The 23,929-nt window shown below is 37.3% G+C and overlaps 1 protein-coding gene across 3 annotated transcripts in view; it reads right to left on the bottom strand.

The window, feature by feature from the left end:
• The window catches only part of LOC134845643 (mitochondrial inner membrane protein OXA1L-like), a 136,912-nt gene that overhangs the window by 14,789 nt on the left and 98,194 nt on the right, over positions 1–23,929 (bottom strand). For all 3 annotated transcript variants that reach the window (XM_063862660.1, XM_063862658.1, XM_063862659.1), the window contains exons 5-7: positions 12,134–12,219; positions 11,394–11,555; positions 8,942–9,079 (exon numbers count right to left, since the gene is read on the bottom strand). In XM_063862660.1, the coding sequence (XP_063718730.1) occupies positions 8,942–9,079; positions 11,394–11,555; positions 12,134–12,219 (386 nt within the window). The remainder of the gene's footprint in view (positions 1–8,941; positions 9,080–11,393; positions 11,556–12,133; positions 12,220–23,929) is intronic.

Below are 23,929 nucleotides of genomic sequence, written 5' to 3'. Positions count from 1 at the left end.
AGAGGTCAATAAGTCGACAGAGTCAAGTGAAAACCAACACTATCCGAGTACAGATTGTAGACGTAACAGATCAAAAGTGTTTGAGCAGATAACGTCAGGACGAATAGATCCAGGAAAACCGATTATTGATCATTCAATCAGCGGAAAACGCGTTTTTCGAAGAGGTCACGAAGTCGACAGAGTCAAGTGCAAACCAACACTATCCGAGTACAGATTGTAGAAGTAACAGATCAAAAGTATTTGAGCAGGTAACGTCAGGACGAATAGATCCAGGAAAACCGAATATTGATCATTCAATCAGAGGAAAACGCGTTTTTCGAAGAGGTCAGCAAGTCGACAGAGTCAAGTGCAAACCAACACTATCCGAGTACAGATTGTAGAAGTAACAGATCAAAAGTATTTGAGCAGATAACGTCAGGACGAAAAGATCCATGAAAACCGAATATTGATCATTCGACCCGAGGAAAACGCGTTTTTCGAAGAGGTCAGCAAGTCGACAGAGTCAAGTGCAAACCAACATTATCCGAGTACAGATTGTAGAAGTAACAGATCAAAAGTATTTGAGCAGATAACGTCAGGACGAATAGATCCAGGAAAACCGAACATTGATCATTCAATCAGAGGAAAACGCGTTTTTCGAAGAGGTCAGCAAGTCGACAGAGTCAAGTGCAAACCAACACTATCCGAGTACAGATTGTAGAAGGAAAAGATCAAAAGTATTTGAGCAGATAACGTCAGGACGAATAGATCCAGGAAAACCGAATATTGATCATTCAACCAGAGGAAAACGCGTTTTTCGAAGAGGTCGGCAAGTCGACAGAGTCAAGTGCAAACCAACACTATCCGAGTACAGATCGTAGAAGTAACAGATCAAAAGTATTTGAGCAGATAACGTCAGGACGAATAGATCCAGGAAAACCGATTATTGATAATTCAACCAGAGGAAAATTCATTTCCACCAAAAACAATGGAAAACACGTTTTTCAATCAGAGGAAAACGCGTTTTTCGAAGAGGTCAGCAAGTCGACAGAGTCGAATGCAAACCAACACTATCCGAGTACAGATTGTAGAAGTAACAGATCAAAAGTATTTGAGCAGATAACGCCAGGACGAATAGATCCAGGAAAACCGAATATTGATCATTCAATCAGAGGAAAACGCGTTTTTCGAAGAGGTCAGCAAGTCGACAAAGTCAAGTGCAAACCAACACTATCCGAGTACAGATTGTAGAAGTAACAGATCAAAAGTATTTGAGCAGATAACGTCAGGACGAATAGATCCAGGAAAACCGAACATTGATCATTCAATCAGAGGAAAACGCGATTTTCGAAGAGGTCAGCAAGTCGACTGAGTCAAGTGCAAACCAACACTATCCGAGTACAGATTGTAGAAGTAACAGATCAAAAGTATTTGAGCAGATAACATCAGGACGAATAGATCCAGGAAAACCGAATATTGATCATTCAACCAGAGGAAAACGCGTTTTTCGAAGAGGTCGGCAAGTCGACAGAGTCAAGTGCAAACCAACACTATCCGAGTACAGATCGTAGAAGTAACAGATCAAAAGTATTTGAGCAGATAACGTCAGGACGAATAGATCCAGGAAAACCGAACATTGATCATTCAATCAGAGGAAAACGCGTTTTTCGAAGAGGTCAGCAAGTCGACAGAGTCGAGTGCAAACCAACACTATCCGAGTACAGATTGTAGAAGTAACAGATCAAAAGTATTTGAGCAGATAACGCCAGGACGAATAGATCCAGGAAAACCGAATATTGATAATTCAACCAGAGGAAAACGCGTTTTTCGAAGAGGTCAGCAAGTCGACAAAGTCAAGTGCAAACCAACACTATCCGAGTACAGATTGTAGAAGTAACAGATCAAAAGTATTTGAGCAGATAACGTCAGGACGAATAGATCCAGGAAAACCGAATATTGATCATTCAACCAGAGGAAAACGCGTTTTTCGAAGAGGTCAGCAAGTCGACAGAGTCAAGTGCAAACCAACACTATCCGAGTACAGATTGTAGAAGTAACAGATCAAAAGTATTTGAGCAGATAACGCCAGGACGAATAGATCCAGGAAAACCGAACATTGATCATTCAATCAGAGGAAAACGCGTTTTTCGAAGAGGTCAGCAAGTCGACAGAGTCAAGTGCAAACCAACACTATCCGAGTACAGATTGTAGAAGTAACAGATCAAAAGTATTTGAGCAGATAACGTCAGGACGAATAGATCCAGGAAAACCGAACATTGATCATTCAATCAGAGGAAAACGCGTTTTTCGAAGAGGTCAGCAAGTCGACAGAGTCGAGTGCAAACCAACACTATCCGAGTACAGATTGTAGAAGTAACAGATCAAAAGTATTTGAGCAGATAACGCCAGGACGAATAGATCCAGGAAAACCGAATATTGATAATTCAACCAGAGGAAAACGCGTTTTTCGAAGAGGTCAGCAAGTCGACAAAGTCAAGTGCAAACCAACACTATCCGAGTACAGATTGTAGAAGTAACAGATCAAAAGTATTTGAGCAGATAACGTCAGGACGAATAGATCCAGGAAAACCGAATATTGATCATTCAACCAGAGGAAAACGCGTTTTTCGAAGAGGTCAGCAAGTCGACAGAGTCAAGTGCAAACCAACACTATCCGAGTACAGATTGTAGAAGTAACAGATCAAAAGTATTTGAGCAGATAACGACAGGACGAATAGATCCAGGAAAACCGAATATTTATCATTCAACCAGAGGAAAACACGTTTTTCGAAGAGGTCAGCAAGTCGACAGAGTCAAGTGCAAACCAACAATATCCGAGTACAGATGGTAGAAGCAACAGATCAAAAGTATTTGAGCAGATAACGTCAGGACGAATAGATCCAGGAAAACCGATTATTGATCATTCAATCAGAGGAATGCGCGTTTTTCGATGAGGTCAGCAAGTCGACAGAGTCAAGTGAAAACCAACACTATCCGAGTACAGATTGTAGAAGTAACAGATCAAAAGTATTTGAGCAGATAACGTCAGGACGAATAGATCCAGGAAAACCGATTATTGATCATTCAATCAGCGGAAAACGCGTTTTTCGAAGAAGTCAGCAAGTCGACAGAGTCAAGTGCAAACCAACACTATCCGAGTACAGATTGTAGAAGTAACAGATCAAAAGTATTTGAGCAGGTAACGTCAGGACGAATAGATCCAGGAAAACCGAATATTGATCATTCAATCAGAGGAAAACGCGTTTTTCGAAGAGGTCAGCAAGTCGACAGAGTCAAGTGCAAACCAACACTATCCTAGTACAGATTGTAGAAGTAACAGATCAAAAGTATTTGAGCAGATAACGTCAGGACGAATAGATCCATGAAAACCGAATATTGATCCTTCAACCAGAAGAAAACGCGTTTTTCGAAGAGGTCAGCAAGTCGACAGAGTCAAGTGCAAATCAACACTATCCGAGTACAGATTGTAGAAGTAACAGATCAAAAGTATTTGAGCAGATAACGTCAGGACGAATAGATCCAGGAAAACCGAACATTGATCATTCAATCAGAGGAAAACGCGTTTTTCGAAGAGGTCAGCAAGTCGACAGAGTCAAGTGCAAACCAACACTATCCGAGTACAGATTGTAGAAGTAACAGATCAAAAGTATTTGAGCAGATAACGTCAGGACGAATAGATCCAGGAAAACCGAATATTGATCATTCAACCAGAGGAAAACGCGTTTTTCGAAGAGGTCGGCAAGTCGACAGAGTCAAGTGCAAATCAACACTATCCGAGTACAGATCGTAGAAGTAACAGATCAAAAGTATTTGAGAAGATAACTTCAGGACGAATAGATCCAGGAAAACCGATTATTGATCATTCAACCAGAGGAAAATTCATTTCCTTCAAAAACAATGGAAAACGCGTTTTTCAATCAGAGGAAAAAGCGTTTTTCAAAGAGGTCAGCAAGTCGACAGAGTCAAGTGCAAACCAACACTATCCGAGTACAGATTGTAGAAGTAACAGATCAAAAGTATTTGAGCAGATAACGTCAGGACGAATACATCCAGGAAAACCGAATATTGATCATTCAACCAGAGGAAAACGCGTTTTTCGAAGAGGTCAGCAAGTGGACAGAGTTAAGTGCAAACCAACACTATCCGAGTACAGATTGTAGAAGTAACAGATCAAAAGTATTTGAGCAGATAACGTCAGGACGAATAGATCCAGGAAAACGGAACATTGATCATTCAATCAGAGGAAAACGCGTTTTTCGAAGAGGTCAGCAAGTCGACAGAGTCAAGTGCAAACCAACACTATCCGAGTAGAGATTGTAGAAGTAACAGATCAAAAGTATTTGAGCAGATAACGTCAGGACGAATAGATCCAGGAAAACCGATTATTGATCATTCAATCAGCGGAAAACGCGTTTTTCGAAGGGGTCAGCAAGTCGACAGAGTCAAGTGCAAACCAACACTATCCGAGTAGATTGTAGAAGTAACAGATCAAAAGTATTTGAGCAGGTAACGTCAGGACGAATAGATCCAGGAAAACCGAATATTGATCATTCAATCAGAGGAAAACGCGTTTTTCGAAGAGGTCAGCAAGTCGACAGAGTCAAGTGCAAACAAACACTATCCGAGTACAGATTGTAGAAGTAACAGATCAAAAGCATTTGAGCAGATAACGTCAGGAGGAATAGATCCAGGAAAACCGAATATTGATCATTCAACCAGAGGAAAACGCGTTTTTCGAAGAGGTCAGCAAGTCGACAGAGTCAAGTGCAAACCAACACTATCCGAGTACAGATTGTAGAAGTAACAGATCAAAAGTATTTGAGCAGATAACGTCAGGACGAATAGATCCAGGAAAACCGAACATTGATCATTCAATCAGAGGAAAACGCGTTTTTCGAAGAGGTCAGCAAGTCGACAGAGTCAAGTGCAAACCAACACTATCCGAGTACAGATTGTAGAAGTAACAGATCAAAAGTATTTGAGCAGATAACGTCAGGACGAATAGATCCAGGAAAACCGAATATTGATCATTCAACCAGAGGAAAACGCGTTTTTCGAAGAGGTCAGCAAGTCGACAGAGTCAAGTGCAAACCAACACTATCCGAGTACAGATTGTAGAAGTAACAGATCAAAAGTATTTGAGCAGATAACGTCAGGACGAATAGATCCAGGAAAACCGATTATTGATCATTCAATCAGCGGAAAACGCGTTTTTCGAAGAAGTCAGCAAGTCGACAGAGTTAAGTGCAAACCAACACTATCCGAGTACAGATTGTAGAAGTAACAGATCAAAAGTATTTGAGCAGATAACGTCAGGACGAATAGATCCAGGAAAACGGAACATTGATCATTCAATCAGAGGAAAACGCGTTTTTCGAAGAGGTCAGCAAGTCGACAGAGTCAAGTGCAAACCAACACTATCCGAGTAGAGATTGTAGAAGTAACAGATCAAAAGTATTTGAGCAGATAACGTCAGGACGAATAGATCCAGGAAAACCGATTATTGATCATTCAATCAGCGGAAAACGCGTTTTTCGAAGGGGTCAGCAAGTCGACAGAGTCAAGTGCAAACCAACACTATCCGAGTACAGATTGTAGAAGTAACAGATCAAAAGTATTTGAGCAGGTAACGTCAGGACGAATAGATCCAGGAAAACCGAATATTGATCATTCAATCAGAGGAAAACGCGTTTTTCGAAGAGGTCAGCAAGTCGACAGAGTCAAGTGCAAACCAACACTATCCGAGTACAGATTGTAGAAGTAACAGATCAAAAGCATTTGAGCAGATAACGTCAGGACGAATAGATCCAGGAAAACCGAATATTGATCATTCAACCAGAGGAAAACGCGTTTTTCGAAGAGGTCAGCAAGTCGACAGAGTCAAGTGCAAACCAACACTATCCGAGTACGGATTGTAGAAGTAACAGATCATAAGTATTTGAGCAGATAACGTCAGGACGAATAGATCCAGGAAAACCGAACATTGATCATTCAATCAGAGGAAAACGCGTTTTTCGAAGAGGTCAGCAAGTCGACAGAGTCAAGTGCAAACCAACACTATCCGAGTACAGATTGTAGAAGTAACAGATCAAAAGTATTTGAGCAGATAACGTCAGGACGAATAGATCCAGGAAAACCGAATATTAATCATTCAACCAGAGGAAAACGCGTTTTTCGAAGAGGTCAGCAAGTCGACAGAGTCAAGTGCAAACCAACACTATCCGAGTACAGATTGTAGAAGTAACAGATCAAAAGTATTTGAGCAGATAACGTCAGGACGAATAGATCCAGGAAAACCGATTATTGATCATTCAATCAGCGGAAAACGCGTTTTTCGAAGGGGTCAGCAAGTCGACAGAGTCAAGTGCAAACCAACACTATCCGAGTACAGATTGTAGAAGTAACAGATCAAAAGTATTTGAGCAGGTAACGTCAGGACGAATAGATCCAGGAAAACCGAATATTGATCATTCAATCAGAGGAAAACGCGTTTTTCGAAGAGGTCAGCAAGTCGACAGAGTCAAGTGCAAACCAACACTATCTGAGTACAGATTGTAGAAGTAACAGATCAAAAGTATTTGAGCAGATAACGTCAGGACGAATAGATCCAGGAAAACTGAATATTGATCATTCAACCAGAGGAAAACGCGTTTTTCGAAGAGGTCAGCAAGTCGACAGAGTCAAGTGCAAACAAACACTATCCGAGTACAGATTGTAGAAGTAACAGATCAAAAGTATTTGAGCAGATAACGTCAGGACGAATAGATCCAGGAAAACCGAACATTGATCATTCAATCAGAGGAAAACGCGTTTTTCGAAGAGGTCAGCAAGTCGACAGAGTCAAGTGCAAACCAACACTATCCGAGTACAGATTGTAGAAGTAACAGATCAAAAGTATTTGAGCAGATAACGTCAGGACGAATAGATCCAGGAAAACCGAATATTGATCATTCAATCAGAGGAAAACGCGTTTTTCGAAGAGGTCAGCAAGTCGACAGAGTCAAGTGCAAACCAACACTATCCGAGTACAGATTGTAGAAGTAACAGATCAAAAATATTTGAGCAGATAACGTCAGGACGAATAGATCCAGGAAAACCGATTATTGATCATTCAACCAGAGGAAAATTCATTTCCTTCAAAAACAATGGAAAACACGTGCACGGACGTGTTGTTGATAAGGCTGATAAAATTCGAAGTGTTCATTGAAACTGGCGCAATATCAAAATATTGGACAGTTCCACACAAGAAACACATTCCAAGGTTGATTTGTCAAAAGTCGAAAATTTCACTATTGGACATGCTGTAGCAAACGACGACTACAATGACGCTAAAGAGCTTGAACTATCAGCCTGGCGGAGTTTCAATGTGTTTACGAAAGATGAGATCGAGGGTACACACACCATGTCGTGTAGATGGATTCTCTGAAAAAATTCTGTTAAGCAAGCTCGTCTTGTTGCTAGAGTTTTGGAATCCGAAGAATTGTACATGTTCTTTGGAGCTCTAGGAGGTTAGAAAAGTTAGTGAACAATAGAATGGCTGCCAAAACGTCAGCATTTCTTGATTTTTCGGACTCAGCTGTGTTATCCATCAGAGTAAAAATATACCTATTCATTGTTACGCTGACACGAAAAGATCTCCATAAAGCACTTGTGTAAAATCGAGACGTTTCTGAGATGCGACTCAGAGCACAAACTCTTTCTATACGTGATTGGAAAGTCCATGAGAACGTGTCTGCTAACTAGGTCAAAACTGGGAATCAACTAGCTGATATATTCACAAAAAGTCGCGTTTGTCCTTTTACTATTTTAGATATGATCAAATCTGGTTAACTGAATGTCTTGCATTGCTTTACTGTTTTAAAGCATTTTACATTTTATTTCATTCTGTAAAAATGATTCGTTACATATATTTGCTTTAACGTAATGCTTTAATTTGAGGCGCTAAAAATGTATTCATTTAACTTGCTGCTTGTCCAGTGAATAGATTCGTTTTATGTAAAAAGGAGGGGGCAGATTGTTAATTTGTATTTTTGCTTTTCAGATATCGGTGGGTCAATTGTAATCTGCTTCCTAAAAAGTTTCAGAAGAGACCGATTAAAATATTCTCTTTGGAAATCTGAAAAGTAAAATCCACTTTCGAAACAAGAAATCAAAAAATGAATTTTTTGCTACCTTTAAACTTCCGCCTTTCAACAAAAGAAATGAAGCGCACTTGAAAAGAAATCAAATGCCAAGCCGTAAAACATCAAAATTGAGCGTGAAGTTTGAGCTCTATTCGAAATCGAAAAACTTTTCTTTCAAAAAATCAATGCATCGGCGGAAAACTAAAAACATATAGCCAACAACAACAGACAGTTTGAAAAGAGTCAATGAACGCAAGCAATTAGAAAAAAATACTGACTTGCTTTTGAAAAAAAATCTCAACCTTCGAATTTCCAAGAAAAAAATAGAAGATGCCATTTAAGCTCTTTGAATTTCTGGAACAATTTATGATTGGCAATTTTTTTGATAAAGATAATTCAATTTGAGAGAAATTGATCCAGAAGTGAAATTTTCATTTCGCTGGTAGTAAATCTGAAAATTAAAATTTCTCTCTCGACTAGAGTCGAAAATAGAAATCGTTTCAACAAGAAATCAATCACGTTTTTCGTGACCTTTACTTTTTTGCTGTTCGATAGTGGAGTTTGCCTTCCTTTCAACAAAGGAAATGAACTGAACTTAAACAGAAATCAAGTCAAACCGCGAGAAAAAGTAAATTTGAGCCTGAACAAATTTTAAGACTTTTCCTGAAAATAAAAAAATGGCGACCTATATAAGAGTCTGATTTACATTCATCGACTCTTAAGAATTGCGATATTTTTTGTTATCTTTCGCTTGCAATACGCGTCGTTGTACTGACGAGCTACCATGATTTTTTCATCACTATAATTGCAAAAATTACCGAACTAAACCATCCAGAATATGAAAGCAGTCCCGCTACGGAAGCCAGGGCACCAACTCTTGCTTGCGTTTTCCACGTGCTTTGTTTATCCTTGGGATTATCTTGCACAAGCGTGATTGGAATGAGCTTCCGTTGTATCTGAAACATAAACCAAGTTGAAGAAAAAACTGAAAACTTTAACTATCGACTTCCCCCTTGGCAAGGGGGGGGGGGGGGGGGATTTGTTACTGGGTACAAAATTCACATGTGCTCAACCATTGCATTATTTCTTTATAGGGTAGCAATTCGTTACTAGGTACCATAAGGGAGGAAATAATTAGAGAAATCCAAAAATCTATCATTAAAAAAAATAAAAATTAGCCACTTAAACCATAAAAGGTAACGTAGCCAACAGCATGAACAGTGTCAACGCCATATTAGAGAACAGACTATTTTCATATTGTTGTTGTTTGTAGCTGCAAATATGAGAACTCATATTTTCATTATCGTTAAAACTGTCCCCTATAATGCGTTTTCTCAGTCTTCCACCTCTTTGCGAAGCCTGGGAAAACCAAAGTTATTGTTTGAGGGACAAGACGCAACAATTAACCAATACATAATCCCTAAGTACCTGAAACAAACGAACTATGTTGGTCGTAGATGCCATTAATTAAGCGTTTAAGCGATTATAACTTGAGCTATAACACCAATTAGCAACAGAAAATTTTTGAATGTCGCCAACAGGCAGTTGAAAAATTTTCAATGAACTCATGAAGGCCAAAAAAACGATGGCTGCAGCTTTATGTTCAGTACAACAACAACAATATGTTCAGTATACTGAAAAAATCTGTTCACATTAGTATTTCTGTTCACCATGCCAAATTGCATTGCGTTTTGACATTATTAAAATCGTTTTTAAAGGTGAGTTTGAAATGTGGAATGAATTTAAAAAGAAAACAAAACCAAAGTGCGACACATCAAACTTGAGCGTAAATAATTTTCCTGAAGATTTTTTCCTTTGAAAGCATAAAAAATCTGCAAGACCAATATAAGTGTCGTACTGCCTTTATTGGCATTTAATAATTATTTTCTTAACATAAAAGTTTTATTTTCTCACAAACATATGAATTGACTTTTTTATACGCAGAGGCGAAGTTTTGCATCACTTGCGATACCACAAAAAGAGGATTGCAAACTAGCAGACGGGAAAAGAAAGAAGAGTCCAAAGCAATCGGAAAACTTTTCAAAAAAACCTATACTAAAAATTTCAGAATGTTACCTGGAATGATTTTCTAGTTGAAAACAACACGTCCAGAAACGCATTTGATGTACGTTTGAAAAAAATTAGGTCCTGGTCAGATTTGAACACAGGACCTTTGCTGTCCCAGGTGTATTCTTTACCTACAGACTAAAAGTGACAGAGACGCTTAGAATTTTGAATTCATTATGAACCAGCGGACAAAGTGATTCAAACGATTCTGTTAAACTAGTTGCTAACCCGAAAAAAGTATATTTTCCAGTTTGATAACAACTGATTATCGCAAGCGTAAAACAAGAGTGGGTTTTTATTTCAATTTGATAATAATTTCTCTTCTCCGAGTAACACAGAATGTTTAGACCAAAAAAATGGCAGTAAAAGCCATCAAAATCAGGAACAAAAAGAAACAAACAAAACCTGAAATATTTTTCAAAAAACTTTTGTTTTGTTTTCTACGGAGTATGAGGGGGTTCAATTTAAGCATTATGACCCGAAATGAGGTAAATATAACAAGAAAAACATTAATCACACTAACTCCTTCGTGTAAATTAATCTGATAAAAACGGGAAAATTTCTCGATACTCGATACTTTTTTATCGATACTGAGGCAACCTTTTAAACAAGATTTTAAATTAAAATCAGACCCATTAGTCTTTACACTGATACTGCAATTAAAAACCTACAAGCCTAATTAAAAAAAACATGTTTTATTGTCTTTTTACAGTTTGTTCAGCTCTAACTTTCTGCCCTCATACCGATGAACTAATAGATATCCGGCAAGAAAAAAGGGAGTCAGATAATCATCTCTTCTTTTTGCTACAAAATGTTTAAGATGATCCGGTGCAGCATTGCAGAGATCGAGCCGGCTCAATACGGGAAGGCGGCTGATACCCATATCACAGCGGTTTGACTCCCAGATGATGCTAGTTTTTGGCGATTAAAATTTCAAAATAAAAAACACTGTTTTTTGCTTTAAAACGTGTTTTTTTTTGCCTCGTTTAAAAAATTCACAATCCTGATTTTAAGTACATAAAATTGGACGAAAAAAAACAACCCTAGTCTTTAGTTTCTTCTAGTCTGTTTGTGACATGGTCGGAACAATAACGACCAGATCAAAAAAAAAACGGAGAGCGGAACCACACTTCTGATTTGCACTTAGCAGTTGAACCCTACTTAAGAATTTGCCTGAACTTATACATGAAGTTATTCGCTTACATTGAGATAGGTGAACACCACGAGTCCAGATATGCATGGCATCATCATGGTAGTATCGGCCAGTGTCAAATCAGGCGACCAAGAAAGACCTCCACTCTGGAATCCTGGAAGCGCAAGGCTGCAATTTCTCAGAGTTCGGCTCATTGTAACAAACACTACCATCTAAAACAACTTTTCTTTGAAAAAAGTCTCGATTTCTTCAGCCAGGGGCGGATCTAGGATTTTATCGAGGAGAAGGGGGCAGATTAGTCGACCTTTTTCAGGTCGAACAAACTCATTTTCCGAGCGCTTCGTGAACACTCTAAAAACCTTAATTTGACAAAAATTTACGGTTGTCCGCCCCACTCGAAATCCGCCCCTGACTTCAACATAACCTATTGACGAGGCTTTCGTGTATTTTGAGTCAAAGTATGCTGCATTGAATTTTAAGAGAACCTAGGAATAAGACAATTGATCCACGCGAGAAGGGGTCAACATACGAGGAGCTGTTCAGCTCTTTCTGGAAAACCGCTGTTTTTTTTCCGTGGTTAACAATTATAAGTACCTTCTCCGTTCTATTTTTCTCGACTGGGTAATTTTGCATCATGCATCAAGCAACGATCCTGAAACCTCCCAACTTTCTATTGAAAAGCGAGTAAATAGTCACTTTACCACTGCTTCCCCAAAATATATATTTTTTTGAATATGGAACAGCAAGTCCGCTTTTTTGAGCTGTGTTGAGCTCCTCTGGCTTAACTCACTTGTACAAAATAATGAGGAATGGCCCTCATCATGTCCTGATGCTGCTTCATGTCCAGGTAATTCATCTCCGCAAATAACCTCGCCGCTGAAAACAGACAAAATTGTTTGGTGGAAAATATGTATAATGATAATTCTATTCTAATGATGGAAACTCTGAGAAGGCGATATACCGTTATCTTTTAGGAAAAGACTTTGAACAGCTGTAGCATTGTCTTCTACCCCCACCCCAACAGATCAAAGCAATCAATACACAAGGTAACTATTGGTTTTACCATGTAGTATATCAAGCCAAAATAGTGTAATAGTTTTATTAACTTAAATGCCAAATTTAAAGACGACTGAACCACATGAGCAAAATTTTAAAAAATATTTTATTAAATTGCAGGTGGAGAAACGATAAAAACAGTAACATTGTGATTGTACTCTTTTCCTATGTTATTCTTTGCGAACCTGTCCAATTTACTCACAAATAAGGAAAGATTGTCCTGTAAAGTTTGTAGGTTGTATTGTTCAGCTATGGTTCTGCATTGTTCGGCCACTCACTGGTGGCCTAGCTGAAGCTGGAAGTACCTGCTGGAAGTCTACCGAATAAGCTGAAAACTGAATTTTCCCCCAAAGATTTTCAAAAAGCTTCCTAAAACGTATCTTTTTTAGCAGTCTATTGTTCGTAAATATTTTCAGTTATATGTTTTCTCGATACGAAACAATCAATAGAAGTCTTGACGCGAGAGGTGTTCGCGTCTTCAATATGAATTTCCTGAGAAGAAGGTTAATCTTCATCGATGACAACAACTCGAACATTGTCCAAAAATGTAAATGTGTTTTGGGCTCGTCGCTAGTGAATGGTATTTTCTTACCTAATTTGCTAAAAATGTCATGTCCAAGCGGAACAGTTTCGAAAAAGTGCTGTGAAACAATAGTGCAGCTAATTTTAGCATTTGATATTAAAAAACTTGTGATGATGGGTGGGACAAATAATTTATTTGAGAAAGAACAACCGATTAATGACGGAACCTGAAGTTGTCGAAGAGATGGAATATCTAATTTGCAGGTACATGAACTGTGGCTTAAAGGTGGCAATTATGGGATTGATTGGACGGAGATATCGACATGGTACCATAAGGCGGCTGAACAAGTGCTATAGAGCATACGGAACCCGTCTGGCAGAAGCATACGGAATACCGTTCGTGAAAACCACGAAGTTTAGATTCCGACGAGACATATCAGTCGACAGCCTGCATCTCAAACCAGAGAGCATACGGCAGCTTGCGCGAGATTTCGGAACGGCATTCGGAAAATTGTAGACTTGGAAAGTTTTTTTCGTTTTTAAAAATTACAAAAAATTAACGGGAAGAAGCTTTGTAATAACAATAATTGAAGGCCGCTTAGGCTCTTTTCTCGAAACGAATAAAATTGATGTGAATTTTAGCACAGAAGGTAGCTTGAGATCTCTTGGCTACGCAGATTTCGAAATATTTTTCGGTGGCCACTTTAGGCACTGAAAAAAAACCAGAAAAGAAAGGAAAACGGAAGCAGCAGGTAATGAATACGAACTATACGCAGGCCGCTTCAGGCTGCAACGAGAGTCTCTGGAAAATAACGAGTATTTTAACAACTAGAGGCGAAAAGAATTATAACGCCACACATGGACACCTTCGAATCCAAAAGAGGGTAAAAACCACTGTCTAACTGACTGACTGTTTGATAACTTAGGTGGTATTCAAGTTTCGTGCCATCAGCTAAATAAAATCAGCTTTAATAAAATAACCAGGATCTATTTCTCGATTGACACGTGAGAGGTTCGAGTCCTCAAAATTCCTATCTTGTTATTTCAGCGATGCAAGCTTAACCAGTGCAAAAAAAGAACTCGAAAAAATAACATCTGGGTTTTAAAGAAAAAAAACGCTTTTCGTTCCAGTTGAGTAAAATATATGCTGATTCGACAGAAACCCTTCTGCACAAAATTCTTAAATCGTAAAATACTCATTTCTGATTTAACTCCTGACGATCAATTCAAACCAGTAAAATGTATAATGAGGATTATACACTATGCATTACACTTCGATGCAGCACTTAGTGAGATTAGAAAAAGAGAGAAAAATGATCAAAAAAGATGTCGCGCATCGCAATACAGCAAAAAACCGGCAAAAAAAACCGCAAAAAAATTCCAGCAGCAAATTCAGTCTGAATTCCACAGACGATTCATAAATGGCTGAGATGCATTAAATTGGACAGAAGGCGAGCAAGAACACCATTTGTAAATCGCACGAAAGTGTGAAAAATCCTAGCTCTGTTTTTATTTATTTACTTTTTCAAATCAAACAAAATAAAGAAAACTGCAAAAAGTTTATAGTTTAAAAGAGCCAGGAAAAAACTATAGAGAAAAAGACCTGACTCCTACCGATATAATTAAATTAAATTGATATAATTATCCAGCGAACTCCAAATCTTGGAATTAGTTTTTAACATTTTCAAAAAGAAAGCCGAGAAAAATCTTTAACAATCGAACTAAAAAAAAAATTATGAAGCCGATAACCAACACAGATTTTCATTTCGAAAAAACTAAGAATTTAGGAAAAATATAGCCAACAGACAACCAACAAAGAGTCAATGAACGCTAGGAAACAAAAAAAATCTTATTTTTTTTGAAAAAACGCTGGCTTTAAAATTCCAAAGCAAAAATATATGGCCTAAGAGCTCTTCTAATTTTCACGACATTTTTTTGTTTTAATGGTTTTTTATTTTATTTTCAGGAACAATTTATTATTCATATTTTTTTGATAAAAACTAAATTAAGTTCAGAAAACTGAATGGATAGATAACTTTTTTGTTCTACTGGGAAATCTGAAAATTAAACTTTAACTAGAAGTCGATCACATTTTCCCAAATACTTACCATTTGCTGTACGATAGTGAAGTTTGCCTTCCTTTAAAAAAAATGAAGGGAAAGAAATGAAAAGTCAAACCGCGAAAACCCAAAACTGAACGTTAACAAAGAATAAAACTTTTTACGGAAAAACACAAAAAGAATAAGACTTTTTACGTAAAAACACAAAAAACACAAAAAGTCCTATATGCGAATATTCAACACGGTCATGACTTTTAAGGAAATAATGGTAGAATTTAAATTGAACAAAAACAGTCAGAAAATTTTTGAAATACACATCAATGAAAGTTTTCAAACAGAAGCTAAGCGGAGCTTCGCCCCACTTGCGCTAAAATACGCAAATTTAAAAAACTTCAGCCAAAAACAAAAAAAATGTAGGAAAAAAAATGGGGTGAAAAAAAATTTCGTATGTCCCAATATAAAACTAGGTTACAAGTACAAAAACTGAAGTACAAATTTGAAAGTTATTGAATTTGTTCAACTGATGCGGGATGAAATTGGCTATTTCAAAATTTCAAAAATTGGAATTTGCCCAAAACCTTATTCGTTTTTAATTTAAAAATTACTTTGAAAAGATCCCAAAGACATTTCTCTTCCAAAAATAACGAGTCGCCCCTCTGCGGGAAAAATACTCTCGCAATCGGTTATTTCCATTGAACTTTTCAACTCAGACTTGATAGGGTAGTTTTTACACAGAGGCGAAGCGGAGCGCGTCGCACCACTTGCGATACAACACAAACATAAGAGAAACATTGAAAGAAGAAAAAAACGAAAGTTGTTGAAACAATCTAGGTGAAATATTAGAAAAAATCAGGCATCCTGTAATTCTGATTGAATCCAGAAACTCAGATTTGAGAGAATACTTTTTGAGAAAAACAGTAAAAGCTTAAAAAACGGCGAAAAACAACAAAAGATGATATTTCCGAGAACCACAGCCTTTTGTGTAAAACATTTGGGCGTAGCCGCTTATGCAGAAGAAATTTACTCAACGTGTAATTTCGATTGAACCCAAAAACTCAAATTTGGGTGGATCCCTCTCAAAAAACTTCTAAAAAATATCAAAAATCAAAACTTTGACTTTTTCAAGGGCCATTAATTTGTGTAAAAAAATTGGGCAAAATAGCGTTTGCAAAGTAGCTTCCCACAACCCGTTCTTTGGATTGAAAGCAAAAATTAAGATATGGGAGGATAATTTTTGAGAAAAATAGTAATGGTCAGAGATGACAACAGTACAAAAAAAATCAAAAATTCGACTTTTCCGAGGGCGACATTTTTAGTGCCAAAAAAATTGAGTGGTCGCTTTTTGATAGTTTTGAGATTAAAACGGTCAAAAAAATCAAAAAATTGATATTTCTGATACTTTTTGTGCAAGAAAATTTGAGTGGTCGCTAATACAGGGGAGCTTCCCACTGCCCGCTATCTCTATTGATCCCACAAACCAGATTGAGGAGGGTAGTTTTCGAGAAAACGAAAAAAAGAGGAAAATATGGGTCAAACATTCACCCACAGATTTCTCGAAGGCTGTAAACAGAGGGTAAAGTAAAAGGAGACTAGGTGAGTATGCAGGCACACAGGGGAGTGGAAGGTCTTTCCAATGACACCATTTTTGAAAATCGTTTGAATAGTTTTTGAAAAAAAAATAAATTTTCCACAAGAAAGAGAAAAAGCCACCAATGCAGAGGAGCTTCTCAGAACCAGTTAGTTCGATTGAACCCAATATCTCAGATTTGGGGAAGTGCGGTTCTCGACAAAAGTATAAAAAACTCTAACTTTTTTCCGCAAAAAAAAATTATGAGGGAAAAAACATAGCCAACTGACAGTTAAAGAGAATCAATGAACGCAAAGAAACCGAAAAGAACTATATCTTTTCCGAGGGCGACATTTTTAGTGCCAAAAAAATTGAGTGATCGTTTTTTGACAGTTTTGAGATTAAAACGGTCAAAAAAACCAAAAATTTGATATTTCTGATATTTTTTGTGCAAGAAAATTTGAGTGGTCGCTAATACAGGGGAGCTTCCCACTGCCCGCTCTCTATTGATCCCACAAACCAGATTGATGAGCGTAGTTTTCGAGAAAACGAAAAAAAAAGAGGAAAATATGGGTCAAACATTCACACACAGATTTCTCGAAGGCTGTAAACAGAGGGTAAAGTAAAAGGAGGATAGGTGAGTATGCAGGCACACAGGGGAGTGGAAGGTCTTTCCAATGACACCGTTTTTGAAAATCGTTTGAATAGTTTTTGAGAAAAAAAATAAATTTTCCACAAGAAAGAGAAAAAGCCACCAATGCAGAGGAGCTTCTCAGAACCAGTTACTTCGATGGAACCCAATATCTCAGATTTGGGGAAGTGCGGTTCTCGACAAAAGTATAAAAAACTCTAACTTTTTTCCGCAAAAAAAATAAAGAGGGAAAAAACATAGCCAAATGACAGTTAAAGAGAATCAATGAACGCAAAGAAACCGAAAAGAATTATATCTTTTCCGAGGGCGACATTTTTAGTGCCAAAAAAATTGCGTGGTCGCTTTTTGACAGTTTTGAGATTAAAACGGTCAAAAAAACCAAAAATTCGACATTTCTGATTTTTTTGTGCAAGAAAATTTGAGTGGTCGCTAATACAGGGGAGCTTCCCACTGCCCGCTATCTCTATTGATCCCACAAACCAGATTGAGGAGGGTAGTTTTCGAGAAAACGAAAAAAAGAGGAAAATATGGGTCAAACAATCACCCACAGATTTCTCGAAGGCTGTAAACAGAGGGTAAAGTAAGAGGAGACTAGGTGAGTATGCAGGCATACAGGGGAGTGGAAGGTCTTTCCAATGACACTATTTTTGAAAATCGTTTGAATAGTTTTTGAGAAAAAAAATAAATTTTCCACAAGAAAGAGGAAAAGCCTCCAATGCAGAGGAGCTTCTCAGAACCAGTTATTTCGATTGAACCCATCATCTCAAATTTGGGGAAGTGCGGTTCTCGACAAAAGTATAAAAAAACTAACTTTTTTCCGCAAAAAAAATCATGAGGGAAAAAACATAGCCAAATGACAGTTAAAGAGAATCAATGAACGCAAAGAAACAGAAAAGAATTATTTCTAAACCAACAGCTTTGAAAAAAATCAAAAATTCGAATTTTCCGAGGGCGATATTTTTTGTGCCAGAAAAATTGAGTGGTCGCTTTTTGACAGTTTTGAGATTAAAACGGTCAAAAAAATCAAAAATTCGACATTTCTGATATTTTTTGTGCAAGAAAATTTGAGTGGTCGCTAATACAGGGGAGCTGCTTTCCACTGCCCGCTATATCTATTGATCCCACAAACCAGATTGAGGAGGGTAGTTTTCGAGAAAACGAAAAAAAAAGAGGAAAAAATGGGTCAAACAATCACCCACAGATTTCTCGAAGGCTGTAAACAGAGGGTAAAGTAAAAGGAGACTAGGTGAGTATGCAGGCACACAGGGGAGTGGAAGGTCTTTCCAATGACACCATTTTTGAAAATCGTTTGAATAGTTTTTGAGAAAAAAAAATAAATTTTCCACAAGAAAGAGAAAAAGCCTCCAATGCAGAGGAGCTTCTCAGAACCAGTTATTTCGATTGAACCCATCATCTCAGATTTGGGGAAGTGCGGTTCTCGACAAAAGTATAAAAAAACTCGAACTTTTTTCCGCAAAAAAAATTATGAGGGAAAAAACATAGCCAAATGACAGTTAAAGAGAATCAATGAACGCAAAGAAACAGAAAAGAATTATATCTAAACCAACAGCTTTGAAAAAAATCAAAAATTCGAATTTTCCGAGGGCAATATTTTTTGTGCCAGAAAAATTGAGTGGTCGCTTTTTGACAGTTTTGAGATTAAAACGGTCAAAAAAACCAAAAATTCGACATTTCTGATATTTTTTGTTCAAGAAAATTTGAGTGGTCGCTAATACAGGGGAGCTTCCCACTGCCCGCTATCTCTATTGATCCCACAAACCAGATTGAGGAGGGTAGTTTTCGAGAAAACGAAAAAAAAAGAGGAAAATATGGATCAAACAATCACCCACAGATTTCTCGAAGGCTGTAAACAGAGGGTAAAGTAAAAGGAGACTAGGTGAGCATGCAGGCACACAGGGGAGTGGAAGGTCTTTCCAATGACACCATTTTTGAGAATCGCTTGAATAGTTTTTGAGAAAAAAAAATTTCCACAAGAAAGAGGAAAAGCCTCCAATGCAGAGGAGCTTCTCAGAACCAGTTATTTCGATTGAACCCATCATCTCAAATTTGGGGAAGTGCGGTTCTCGACAAAAGTATAAAAAAACTAACTTTTTTCCGCAAAAAAAAATTATGAGGGAAAAAACATAGCCAAATGACAGTTAAAGAGAATCAATGAACGCAAAGAAACAGAAAAGAATTATTTCTAAACCAACAGCTTTGAGAAAAATCAAAAATTCGAATTTTCCGAGGGCGATATTTTTTGTGCCAGAAAAATTGAGTGGTCGCTTTTTGACAGTTTTGAGATTAAAACGGTCAAAAAAACCAAAAATTCGACATTTCTGATATTTTTTGTGCAAGAAAATTTGAGTGGTCGCTAATACAGGGGAGCTGCTTTCCACTGCCCGCTATATCTATTGATCCCACAAACCAGATTGAGGAGGGTAGTTTTCGAGAAAACGAAAAAAAAAGAGGAAAAAATGGGTCAAACAATCACCCACAGATTTCTCGAAGGCTGTAAACAGAGGGTAAAGTAAAAGGAGACTAGGTGAGTATGCAGGCACACAGGGGAGTGGAAGGTCTTTCCAATGACACCATTTTTGAAAATCGTTTGAATAGTTTTTGAGCAAAAAAAAATAAATTTTCCACAAGAAATAGAAAAAGCCTCCAATGCAGAGGAGCTTCTCAGAACCAGTTATTTCGATTGAACCCATCATCTCAGATTTGGGGAAGTTCGGTTCTCGACAAAAGTATAAAAAAACTCGAACTTTTTTCCGCAAAAAAAAATTATGAGGGAAAAAACATAGCCAAATGACAGTTAAAGAGAATCAATGAACGCAAAGAAACAGAAAAGAATTATATCTAAACCAACAGCTTTGAAAAAAATCAAAAATTCGAATTTTCCGAGGGCAATATTTTTTGTGCCAGAAAAATTGAGTGGTCGCTTTTTGACAGTTTTGAGATTAAAACGGTCAAAAAAACCAAAAATTCGACATTTCTGATATTTTTTGTGAAAAAAAATTTGAGTGGTCGCTAATACAGGGGAGCTGCTTTCCACTTCCCGCTATATCTATTGATCCCACAAACCAGATTGAGGAGGGTAGTTTTCGAGAAAACGAAAAAAAAAGAGGAAAATATGGGTCAAACAATCACCCACAGATTTCTCGAAGGCTGTAAACAGAGAGTAAAGTAAAAGGAGACTAGGTGAGTATGCAGGCATACAGGGGAGTGGAAGGTCTTTCCAATGACACCATTTTTGAAAATCGCTTGAATAGTTTTTGAGCAAAAAAAAATAAATTTTCCACAAGAAAGAGAAAAAGCCTCCAATGCAGAGGAGCTTCTCAGAACCAGTTATTTCGATTGAACCCATCATCTCAGATTTGGGGAAGTTCGGTTCTCGACAAAAGTATAAAAAAACTCGAACTTTTTTCCGCAAAAAAAAATTATGAGGGAAAAAACATAGCCAAATGACAGTTAAAGAGAATCAATGAACGCAAAGAAACAGAAAAGAATTATATCTAAACCAACAGCTTTGAAAAAAATCAAAAATTCGAATTTTCCGAGGGCATTATTTTTTGTGCCAGAAAAATTGAGTGGTCGCTTTTTGACAGTTTTGAGATTAAAACGGTCAAAAAAACCAAAAATTCGACATTTCTGATATTTTTTGTGAAAAAAAATTTGAGTGGTCGCTAATACAGGGGAGCTGCTTTCCACTTCCCGCTATATCTATTGATCCCACAAACCAGATTGAGGAGGGTAGTTTTCGAGAAAACGAAAAAAAAAGGAAAATATGGGTCAAACAATCACCCACAGATTTCTCGAAGGCTGTAAACAGAGAGTAAAGTAAAAGGAGACTAGGTGAGTATGCAGGCATACAGGGGAGTGGAAGGTCTTTCCAATGACACCATTTTTGAAAATCGCTTGAATAGTTTTTGAGCAAAAAAAAAATAAATTTTCCACAAGAAAGAGAAAAAGCCTCCAATGCAGAGGAGCTTCTCAGAACCAGTTATTTCGATTGAACCCATCATCTCAGATTTGGGGAAGTTCGGTTCTCGACAAAAGTATAAAAAAACTCGAACTTTTTTCCGCAAAAAAAAATTATGAGGGAAAAAACATAGCCAAATGACAGTTAAAGAGAATCAATGAACGCAAAGAAACAGAAAAGAATTATATCTAAACAAACAGCTTTGAAAAAAATCAAAAATTCGAATTTTCCGAGGGCAATATTTTTTGTGCCAGAAAAATTGAGTGGTCGCTTTTTGACAGTTTTGAGATTAAAACGGTCAAAAAAACCAAAAATTCGACATTTTTGATATTTTTGTGCAAGAAAATTTGAGTGGTCGCTAATACAGGGGAGCTGCTTTCCACTGCCCGCTATATCTATTGATCCCACAAACCAGATTGAGGAGGGAAGTTTTCGAGAAAACGAAAAAAAGAGGAAAAAATGGGTCAAACAATCACCCACAGATTTCTCGAAGGCTGTAAACAGAGGGTAAAGTAAAAGGAGACTAGGTGAGTATGCAGGCACACAGGGGAGTGGAAGGTCTTTCCAATGACACCATTTTTGAAAATCGTTTGAATAGTTTTTGAGCAAAAAAAATTAAATTTTCCACAAGAAATAGAAAAAGCCTCCAATGCAGAGGAGCTTCTCAGAACCAGTTATTTCGATTGAACCCATCATCTCAGATTTGGGGAAGTTCGGTTCTCGACAAAAGTATAAAAAAACTCGAATTTTTTTCCGCAAAAAAAATTATGAGGGAAAAAACATAGCCAAATGACAGTTAAAGAGAATCAATGAACGCAAAGAAACAGAAAAGAATTATATCTAAACCAACAGCTTTGAAAAAAATCAAAAATTCGAATTTTCCGAGGGCAATATTTTTTGTGCCAGAAAAATTGAGTGGTCGCTTTTTGACAGTTTTGAGATTAAAACGGTCAAAAAAACCAAAAATTCGACTTTCTGATATTTTTTGTGAATGAAAATTTGAGTGGTCGCTAATACAGGGGAGCTGCTTTCCACTGCCCGCTATATCTATTGATCCCACAAACCAGATTGAGGAGGGAAGTTTTCGAGAAAACGAAAAAAAGAGGAAAAAATGGGTCAAACAATCACCCACAGATTTCTCGAAGGCTGTAAACAGAGAGTAAAGTAAAAGGAGACTAGGTGAGTATGCAGGCATACAGGGGAGTGGAAGGTCTTTCCAATGACACCATTTTTGAAAATCGTTTGAATAGTTTTTGAGCAAAAAAAAATAAATTTTCCACAAGAAAGAGAAAAAGCCTCCAATGCAGAGGAGCTTCTCAGAACCAGTTATTTCGATTGAACCCATCATCTCAGATTTGGGGAAGTTCGGTTCTCGACAAAAGTATAAAAAAACTCGAATTTTTTCCGCAAAAAAAAATTATGAGGGAAAAAACATAGCCAAGTGACAGTTAAAGAGAATCAATGAACGCAAAGAAACAGAAAAGAATTATATCTAAACCAACAGCTTTGAAAAAAATCAAAAATTCGAATTTTCCGAGGGCAATATTTTTTGTGCCAGAAAAATTGAGTGGTCGCTTTTTGACAGTTTTGAGATTAAAACGGTCAAAAAAACCAAAAATTCGACATTTCTGATATTTTTGTGCAAGAAAATTTGAGTGGTCGCTAATACAGGGGAGCTGCTTTCCACTGCCCGCTATATCTATTGATCCCACAAACCAGATTGAGGAGGGAAGTTTTCGAGAAAACGAAAAAAAAGAGGAAAAAATGGGTCAAACAATCACCCACAGATTTCTCGAAGGCTGTAAACAGAGAGTAAAGTAAAAGGAGACTAGGTGAGTATGCAGGCATACAGGGGAGTGGAAGGTCTTTCCAATGACACCATTTTTGAAAATCGTTTGAATAGTTTTTGAGCAAAAAAAAAATAAATTTTCCACAAGAAAGAGAAAAAGCCTCCAATGCAGAGGAGCTTCTCAGAACCAGTTATTTCGATTGAACCCATCATCTCAGATTTGGGGAAGTTCGGTTCTCGACAAAAGTATAAAAAAACTCGAACTTTTTTCCGCAAAAAAAAATTATGAGGGAAAAAACATAGCCAAATGACAGTTAAAGAGAATCAATGAACGCAAAGAAACAGAAAAGAATTATATCTCAACCAACAGCTTTGAAAAAAATCAAAAATTCGAATTTTCCGAGGGCAATATTTTTTGTGCCAGAAAAATTGAGTGGTCGCTTTTTGACAGTTTTGAGATTAAAACGGTCAAAAAAACCAAAAATTCGACATTTCTGATATTTTTGTGCAAGAAAATTTGAGTGGTCGCTAATACAGTGGAGCTGCTTTCCACTGCCCGCTATATCTATTGATCCCACAAACCAGATTGAGGAGGGAAGTTTTCGAGAAAACGAAAAAAAGAGGAAAAAATGGGTCAAACAATCACCCACAGATTTCTCGAAGGCTGTAAACAGAGGGTAAAGTAAAAGGAGACTAGGTGAGTATGCAGGCACACAGGGGAGTGGAAGGTCTTTCCAATGACGCCATTTTTGAAAATCGTTTGAATAGTTTTTGAGCAAAAAAAATTAAATTTTCCACAAGAAATAGAAAAAGCCTCCAATGCAGAGGAGCTTCTCAGAACCAGTTATTTCGATTGAACCCATCATCTCAGATTTGGGGAAGTTCGGTTCTCGACAAAAGTATAAAAAAACTCAAACTTTTTTCCGCAAAAAAAATTATGAGGGAAAAAACATAGCCA

Source organism: Symsagittifera roscoffensis, chromosome 5 (assembly GCF_963678635.1).
Source record: "Symsagittifera roscoffensis chromosome 5, txSymRosc1.1, whole genome shotgun sequence".
Classification (NCBI taxonomy): Eukaryota; Metazoa; Xenacoelomorpha; order Acoela; family Convolutidae; genus Symsagittifera; species Symsagittifera roscoffensis.
Note: the sequence above shows the minus strand (reverse complement) of the source record. Positions and strands in the feature narration are given on the sequence as shown.